The 9,105-nt window shown below is 53.4% G+C and overlaps 1 protein-coding gene across 1 annotated transcript; it reads right to left on the minus strand.

Annotated features, from left to right (window-relative positions):
- Positions 1–2,493: 2,493 nt before the first annotated feature.
- Positions 2,494–6,575, minus strand: HMGB3 (high mobility group box 3). The gene is made up of 5 exons (XM_040628081.1): positions 6,491–6,575; positions 4,127–4,281; positions 3,772–3,911; positions 3,114–3,288; positions 2,494–2,650 (listed from the first exon to the last, which is right to left on the minus strand). The coding sequence occupies exons 2-5, from the start codon at positions 4,274–4,276 to the stop codon at positions 2,510–2,512; spliced, it is 606 nt and encodes a 201-aa protein (XP_040484015.1). The 5' UTR covers positions 4,277–4,281; positions 6,491–6,575; the 3' UTR covers positions 2,494–2,509.
- Positions 6,576–9,105: the final 2,530 nt, after the last annotated feature.

Consider the following 9,105-nt stretch of genomic DNA (forward strand, 5'->3'; position numbering starts at 1 on the left):
TCATTCCATTAAGAGGAGCAACCTTGTGCTGGGGTGAAAATGTGGGCTGAGTGGCCTTAGCTGGAATCTCTTTAGAACTCTATGTCCACTTAGTCAAAGATCACTTAAGCAGCCCCCTGACTTGTTTAGCACAAAAGGCGGGGGCACAAAAGTGTTACAACCAGATAGACACCACTTAGCAAGTCCACTCTCCTTTGGGACTACAAGTTGAGCTTCCCTCCCATATTTGATGAGGCTGACCAGTTCCCAAATCTTAGCCTGGTACATCATATGCTGGGCAGCCGCTGAAGGAAAGTGACAAGGGCACTGCTGAAGCAGAGAGGCAATCCTGGAACAAGTGCCTCTGGGCAAACCTCAGGACCAAGAGTTTTTAAATTAGTGGTCATTTTCTAGAAGAGCTTGAAAAACACATTAAGGACAACCAGTTCTGATGTGAAAAAAAATGGCTATGAATACCGATTAGAGATTGGGCCAGGGACCGAGACCGTGACATACCCATCCAGGACCTGACAGGGTGGGGAGGACACAGCCTGCAGACATGCAAGTTTCCAAACAGTGAACTTTAAGAAAAAGCTGCTTTCTCCTGAGTAAGGTCACTGAACACTCCCGAGTGCTTCACAGCCTCAAACACACACAGCAGAGAGTATTCATGCTGGGCAATACACTCACCCACAACAAAGTGTCCTCCATTACTGCCGACAGTTAAGATGGATCAGCCCTCGAAAGATTTTTAATGCCACCACGTGCCACTGTGGCCATCACATCATTCCCTCCCCAACTGGGACAAAATGTGACACCATCCACCAATGTGAAATAACCACTGACACACAAACCAAGCTTCTGGTTTAACAACATTTAACAATCATCTACATTTGCAGTCAATGAGCTCCAATTGTGGGCAGGCCATCCTACTTTTCATATGACGAATGTAATGCTTAGAAACAATCCATCCCGTCAGCTGGCCTGCAGTACAGGTGGCCCAAGACGGAGCCCTGCAACAGGGACACAAGCCATCTTCCTTGGGGTGTTTGGTTTCTTGAAGAGTAGGAAAACAGATGGATACCGCTCCCTACCCCACCACCCTTTCCCTCATCGGGGTCCAGGAGACAGAAGCGGCAGCTCAAGACACCTCCTCCACTGTTGAGCAGAACCAATGATATTCTGCTACGTGTACTGGGGGCAGGGACAATGAAAAAGGAAAAAGCAAGCCTGAATGTTTGATACACCATACCCTTAGGACATTTTTGCTGTTTAGCAGTGAATTTGGCCCCACAGCATGGCGGGGAGGGAGGGCAGTAGCAGGAGGCAAACAAAACAAAACAAAACAAAACAAAAACCTACATAGTAGTCAGCCTCAATCTTAACAGTTCACCTCTCCGCACCTCCGAAGGCTGCTAAACCTCGACCGGGTCAAGTTATCTTGGCTTCTACGTTCAGCAGTGTAGACTTCATCCTAATGCCACTCAGACACAAACATATCATGCAGCACCCTCGAGTAGCCTCTGCATCTCTCCCCTAAGTAAGCTGGCCACATTAAGAGAAGGTACCAGATGTGCAGTGAGGCTAGTCGCCAAATACAATGGAGTGGGTTGTTAGCTAAGACTGCTGTGAGTCAGAGACTTAGACTGTTATAATAGAGAACAGTTTTAAAAATGTAATACTGTTTATTTAACTTCAAAAACATTTCAGCATTCTAAACATACAAAAAAATAACAGAACGTCGCAAATTGTGTTTAGTACAGAAGGTTCTTGAACTTTCATTGATGCAGTGGCTCTTCACTTTGCTGACAATGAAGAGTTCTACGGTTTGTTTAAAAACAAACAGTTTAAAACTACCGCACTTAACTAAAAAGGATCCAAACACTTCTCATGCCAGCTGACCCCCCCCCCCTTTTCCACAGCTAAGAATGGCAGCAGAATGCTAGGTCACTATATACAGAAACAAGACAACCTGAAGCTAAATGGATGCCCACTGCAGTGTCCACAGGTCCAGCCTCACAGTGCACGCCCTGAGCTACAGCCCCTCCAAAAGGCATCTCCCCCACAGCCTCAACGCCAAGCAAGGAGCAGCAAGAGTTTGTCTCGGTTGTTTTGTTCTTTTTACAAACTATAGATATGTACAGTTGATAACTCAGGATTTCTAGCCGATAACCATATAGTTAACACCACCTTACAAATTAAAAAAAGAAAATGCCAGAAACATCTTTAAATGCCTTGTCACACCAACAGCAAAGTGCACAGAGTGAGGAGAACACGAGAGCCTTTTCATTTTAAAAATGTTTGGAAATATGTACAACTTTGATACAGTTTCAGGGTGCTCCGGACACCCATGGCCACTTCATGTAAACCACTGACAATTTCTAGAGCACTTTGAAAAACTACAATATGACCATGACCCAATTGTGTAATTAAACCTAACGAGGGCAACAGACACGCCTCAAATAAGAGGGGTGTCAATGACGGCGCTCCCTACTCTAAGGTATTCACAAGGAGACAGATCAACAGTTTTTTATTCATCCTCCTCCTCCTCCTCCTCCTCCTCTTCTTCCTCCTCGTCTTCTTCATCTTCCTCTTCCACCTTTTTCCGGGCAACTTTAGCAGGACCCTTTGCGCCATCAAACTTCCCTTTAGACTTATAGTCAGCAACATCCTGGAAGGAATGGGGACACATTCCAAATGAATAGACAAGCTCCCCCCCAGCTGTTTTAGCACAGGGTAGAAACAAGCTGTCCCCACCTCAGAACTGAAAACAAGTGAGTAAAACAGGGCTGCTATTTGAAGTATTTGTTTCCAGATACAGACGAATTTGGTTCTCAGCCACCCGAACTTAAAAGTTAAGGGGTATTTAATAGGACTATCAAATTCTCTGCCCATGGCATCCCACATTATCAAACTTTTTAAGCCTGTCTGCGGTTGTCCCAAAGACAAAATCCTACCCGAGAAGCCTGAACACCAGCAGTTGTGGCTGATCTTGCAGGGAGATGGGCCCTTGCACACTACGCTCACTCCTCAGCCCAGCAAAGCAGCCTACACCCTCAACCCGCCCATACCCAGGGTGGCTGACTGCGCACCCATCCAGCCTAGTAGCCTGACAACACCCGGGCCCACCTCACCTTCTCATACTTCTCCTTCAGCTTCGCTGCCTTATTGTTGTAAGGTTGCTTTTCGCTGTCACTTAAGTTATTCCACATCTCACCCAGCTTCTTTGCCACATCTCCAATAGAGATACCAGGGTTTGTAGATTTGATCTTGGGGCGGAATTCTGAACAGAACAGGAAGAATCCAGACCTTCGGAGAGAGAATTGTATAAATTAGATGAGAGCCCACAAGAATGTGAGCTTAAGCCAAATCTCTTGTTCCTCACATACTTCCTACCACTCACTATGACTTCCTAAAGTGGAGAAATGTGTGATAGCATACACAATATTACAAAGTTGTAGGTTCTAGAATGTTTAAGATGCTTCAGAAATACATGGTACTTTCTCAGTCTCTCAGTTACTGGAAAAGGGGGAGAAACATACCTAAGGACCCTGACACCCAGAACTGGGGTGCCTCCCTCCCAACGGAAAGGCCAACAGGCAACCACCACAAGCACAAAGCTCACAAATACCTCAGCCTTAATGTCGGACTTCCCTGGCACAGTATCTTAAAGCTGTAAGTATAGAATGTGTTGCAGGGTATCTTGACATTTTTCAGTAACATGTCCTCGTAAAAATCCTTCAAGTAGAAGGAAAGCTCTTAACTGTTATCCTGAACCTTACAGTCACTTACGGTGGCCTTTTGGGGGCATTAGGGTCCTTCTTCTTCTTGCCTCCCTTAGCTGGTCCATAATCCTTCATTTCCCGATCATAGCGCACTTTATCTGCCTTTGCCATTTCATCAAATTTAGACTTCTCTTTCCCAGACATTGTCTGCAAAGAACAGGACCTGTTAAATTCCTCGGTGCAGTGAGCAGGACTTAAAACCCTTGTCCAGCTTTAAAAAATAAAAGCACACACACAATTCTAAAGGCAGGCAAGAGGAGCCTAAGAGGAAGAAAAGAGCCACCTGGGGCTACTCGGAAGGTGAGTAACCCTATGTATGAAATCCAACTAAGGCTGGCTTGAAGGACACAAAAGAAAAGTACCTTCCACCTCTCAGAGCACTTCTTGGAAAATTCTGCAAAATTGACAGGGACCTCTGGGTTTTTCTTCTTATGTTCCTCTCTGCACGTCTGCACAAAGAAGGCATAAGCAGACATCTTGCCCTTTGGTTTCTTGGGATCACCTTTAGCCATCCTGACTGTGATGGATGAAGGAAGAGAGACAAAGAAAAACAAATACAATGACTAGAACAGATCTACAAGATACACCAAAGGCAGGGCAAAATCCAAATTAAGGTCACCGTTAGGAAGCAGCCCCCCACCCAATGCCTGATGCCACTGGCAGCTGAAGGCGGAGTGGGGAGGAAATCAGCTTCACTGTCGCTTGTCATTTAACTTTTGACCAGCATGAAGCGCGCTGGTTTGCGAGTTACTTCTCCGAGAGCGAGAGCGATCAAGTTCTCCAAATGGAACCGACCCAAGTGGGGTGGCTCAGCGCTACATTCCCGATTCAGAGCTACTACATTTTGGAAACTACAACCACAAAGTGGGAAGGGCGCGGGGAGGACACATTTGTAGGGGTGCAGGCGGATGACAGAAGCTTGAGACCAATGACTTAAGGCTAGCTGTCAACTGTTTAACTGCTCCGTTACAGACAAAAATACTGTCACCGATGCTAAACACAAGATCAAAGCGGGAGAACTGTAAATAGGGAACATTTAAAATTTCACTATTGCTGATGCATTTTGGCTTATAAAAATGGCTTTTACAAGAAAGGTGATCTGGCAAGTGAGCAGCTATCCCTGTACTATTAGTTCAAATCTGTCACTTTGTCATTATCTAAAGGGGGGAGGGGATGCCAAAAGGGCTAGTCTTGCTCATCAGTAAAGCGGAACGCATGTCCAGCCAGGAATACTTTCTCCAAAGTTTCCAAATAAAAATGCAGCTGTGGCGTGTCATCGTCCCTGTCCCACCCCCCAGCTTCCCGCCATCTTTTCCTTTTCCCACACCCAAGGTCATCATGTAAAACTAAAGCGCTCCTCTTTGCAGGGACCGACTAAGGGGCTGCGTTAGGGCCCCGCAGTGGCTGCGCGGGTGGGGCGGGACGGGGCGAGGGAAGCCCGGGGCTGGCAGCGGGCAGCCGGGCCGGGCCCCGTGCTGGGTCACCCGGACACCCATAATTCACCTTCCATTTTGTCAAAAGCTTCCTGATGAAAGAAACTGCCCCTGAAATCCCCCGCTGCCACCCCCGGGGGGCGCGCGGGGCTGGGGGCGGCGGTGGCAGCGACGCGCTGGGGGCGCGGAGCCGGGGCGACAGCGGCAGCGGCGACGGTGGCGCCCGCCGTGCCTCCGAGCCCCGCTCGCTAAAATGGCTGATCCGCGCGCGGCCGGCGCAGGCGGCGGCGGCAGCGAACAAAGCGGTCCGGGCCCCGCCGCCGCCGCCGCCGCCGCCGCCGCCCGCTCGCCAGGCCCCACCGCCCCGCCCGGGCCGCCCGGGGAGCGCGGGGCGGCAGGAACACCCTGGGCCGGACCCGCCGGCGGGGCGCACTCCTCGGGATAACAAAGGCGCCCGTGCAGCCTGACGCTCTCCGCGCCGGGGGCCCGCGGCGCGCCCGGCCCACGCCGCCAGCCCCCGGCTGCGGGCGCCGGGGCCGAGGCCAGACCCGCCGGAGCGCCCGCCCGTCCTCCCCACGCCGGAGCCCAGCACCGCGCCAGCCATGTGCGGCGGTCGCAGCAGCGGCGGCGGCGGCAGCCAGCGGAGCAGGCGACAGCAGGCGCAGCCGCCCCGCACGGGCCGCCGGGCGCTCCCGCGACGGCCATGTTAATGCAGAAGCAGCAGTGCAGCCCGCGGCCCGCAGAGGCGCGCCGAGGCCTGGGAGCGAAGTTTGCCGCCGCGCCGCAGCCCCCGGCGATCCGGCCGCCGCCTCGCCGAGTCCGTCCCGGGCCAGGAAGCACCCGGCCCCCTTCCCAGTGCCGCCGCCCCGCGCCGGGACGCGCGCCGCTGGAGCCCGCAGCCCGCAGCCCGCAGTCGCCCCTGAGCTCGCGCCGCCGCCGCCGCCGCCGCCGCCGCCGCCGCCGCAGCTGCCCCAACATCTGGCCTCTGGGGGCCTCGGCCCCTCGGCCGCTGCCCTGGGGGGCGGGGAGGGCGGGCGGCCAGTAACTCCCCAAAGGGGGCTCAGCCCCGACTGCGGGGAGCTGAGAAGGAAGCACTGAAAAGTTGCTTCCTTCCACCAGCAAGAGGGAAGAAGGGGCGGGAAGGGCGCGGAGACGACAGGCAGGGGGAGGCGGCGGCGGGGCGCGCTCGCGGCGGCGCGGGCCGGAAAGTTGTGCGGGCGCTGCGGCGGCGGCGGCGGCGGCGGCGGCGGCGGCAGAGGCGGCAGCGGCAGGCGCGGGCGGTGCGAAACGTACCTGTATTGTTCGCTAGTCTGGGCAGCGCAGGGCACGACGCGCGGCTCAGCGCTCCCCAGCCTCGCGCTAGCTGCCTCCACGAGAGCCGCCTGATTGGCCAGCGGGCTCCGCCGTTTAAAACAGCCTCCTCGCCCGGCCATTGGCCGCGGGCCTCATGCATATTAAACAGGCGCGGGCGCCCATTGGGCGCGGCCGCTGGGATCATTCATTCAAACAGAACAACCCGCCGGCGCTGGCTGCCGAGGCAAAACAGAGGGATAATAATATTCTCGCTTTCCCACACAACCCCCCCGCCTCAAACCGAGCTAGGATCTCAAAGGACTTTGGAGAGGTGGCCCCGCCATTCCCGGCGGCCTCGGCCTCTGGCGTGGGAAGACGAGGTCGAGCCCAGCTGCGCTGCCCTCTGCTCCCGCCGCGTCACGGCCTGGGCGCCCTGGCCCCGGCCCCTGGTCCCCAGGCAGCCCCTCAGACCCGGAAAACCTCCGGGGACCGACCAGCGAGGGTCGACGGTCCTCCACCTCTACCCAGCTCCCGCACAGCTCCGCGGCAGGGGCCCGGCCTCAGCTCGCTGGCTCCTCATTGCGGGTGGAAGGCAGCAGTTCGCTCGCCGAGACCTCGGGGTTTTGGCGCTTGGGCCCTGCTGCCCCGCCCGAAGGGGTCCTAACTGTGCTCCTGCGGATCGCGTTCGGCTAGGCTCTGTGCACTAATTGCCAGAAATTCTATTTGTGCCTGCATTTGCGGAAAGGGCGAGCTAGGCGGGCTACAGAAGGAAAACGGAGTTTGGCAAAAAGCAGAGAAATTGTGAGACATTGTAGTTTTGTGGGCAGGGAGTCCCCCCCTCTTAACTGCCTCACTTCAGGCCCGCATTCTGTGTTCTCCTGACACACACTCTGGTGAAGAATAAAAGTTCCTGTTATGAATGAATGGGCTTTGACTTGGCCTTGGCTGCTGATATGGCCTTGGGCAAGTCACTTCTTGGGGGGGGGGGCAGTTAAGGCAATGGTTTTCAAAATGTAGAAGGAGGTAGTGTCTCCTCTAAGGGATGGTTGGAAGGGCCCCATGACTGGGTGTCCTTGCTGGAATTTTATAAGGGAAGGAGATGGACAGGGATGCTAAATGTTCTGCATTGCACAGGACAGTCACACACAAGGAAGTAATTTCCCACTCCAAACACCTAGTATCAGCCTTGTTGGAAAATATGAGGGCCCTTCCCTCTTTGAGGTACCACAAGCTTCCTGGAAAGAATGGAAGAAAAAGGAAGGATGAGAAAAGTGGGCACATTTTAAGGACTGAAATTTGGAGAAAATAATGGAAGAGGAGTCATGAGGTTTTTCTATAGGAAATTCCCTTTCTAAAGCACTTTAAGGGCTGAGATATCCAGCTATTTATAATTCCCATATTTAGAAAGGAGACCCATCAGATGAGTTTTCCAAATGCTGTTTCCAGAAACTGTGACTGAGTTTGAAGTGTGCAAGGGAACTGACCTCACAAGGCACCTTCCTCCCTACCCCACCCAGCTCTTGCCAACTCCTCTGAGCCTCCTGGGAAGGCCTGAACCCCTCCAGCTTGCACTATTAGGTTTCCATCACTAAGGATCCAACTGAGACTGAAAGGCGAGGTAGTTCTGCTTTGCCAAGAGCTGACAAGTATGGAGTCACTTCCCTAGGTCCCCAATTTAAAGACTCTCAGGAATGCAAACATCTTAAGGCCACCTGGTCCAATCCTCTGCCCTGTTGGAGCTAGCTGAGTGGTTGCCTACCTTCTGCTTGCGCACCTCCACTCATAGGGAGCTCACCACCTCCCTTTTGGGCTGTCTTTTCCATCTCAGGTAATCTCTGAGCCTTGGGGTCACCATCCTGCACACAGTACAGTTCCTTACCCTTCAGGATTTCATGGCAGGCCAGGTCTCTTCTCCAGGCAAACAGCTCCAGCTTCTTCCACAATGAGGTTCTCAGGGTCTCCCCTGTCTCTGCCCTTCCCAGAGGGGAGCAGGATCTCCACATGTGATCTGACCAGTATCTCCCCTCTGCCAGAGTGACCTAGACTCTCAATGTCATCAGGCCTTTCTAGGCCCAAGATGTGAGTTGGGGTCTCAGGTGGGACAGGGGTCTCCTTCTGGTCCATCCACTGCCTGGTGTCCTGGCCACATTGGGAAGCTGCACTTAGCAGCTGGCAGTCACCAAGGGGGGGACAGGGTGTCAACCTTCAGAGCCCACAAGGCACTACTTGGGGGGACCCTGAGTGGATGGTGAGGTTCACATTTACAAGCAAAGGCAACTCACAAGCAGCACATGTATACACACTCATACCCAGGCACACTGAGGGCATTTCCAAAGACAGCAGCTTGCAGGCCAAACCAGGGAAATAAGAGCATCCCCCATCTGGAAGAGACTGTACAGTAAGTGATGTCCAGATACCACCGTCAAGACCCATTCTTCCCCACCCCCTGCCACAGCCCAGCCCATTGGCCTCCAACTGCTGCGTACATACTTCGAATGACGAAAGGTTTGCTCCTATTCTTCAAAGGAAGACTTTCCATCTCAGCTCCTGAGAAAGCTCCTCCTTCCATCAAGCGGAAGCACCTGTCCTGAAGCTGAAACCTGTGGTCACTGTCA

The sequence above is a fragment of the Ursus maritimus genome (assembly GCF_017311325.1).
Source record: "Ursus maritimus isolate PB19 chromosome X unlocalized genomic scaffold, ASM1731132v1 scaffold_X1, whole genome shotgun sequence".
Lineage (NCBI taxonomy): Eukaryota > Metazoa > Chordata > Mammalia > Carnivora > Ursidae > Ursus > Ursus maritimus.

Bases quoted from the DNA above. Each gene is read 5' to 3' on its own strand.
- HMGB3 (XM_040628081.1), bottom strand. From the start codon at position 4,276: ATGGCTAAAGGTGATCCCAAGAAACCAAAGGGCAAGATGTCTGCTTAT. The intron at 3,912-4,126 runs GTACTTTTCTTT...TGTTCTTTGCAG, and splicing joins AGTGCTCTGAGAGGTGGAAG to ACAATGTCTGGGAAAGAGAA. The intron at 3,289-3,771 runs GTAAGTGACTGT...CTCTCTCCGAAG, and splicing joins AATGCCCCCAAAAGGCCACC to GTCTGGATTCTTCCTGTTCT.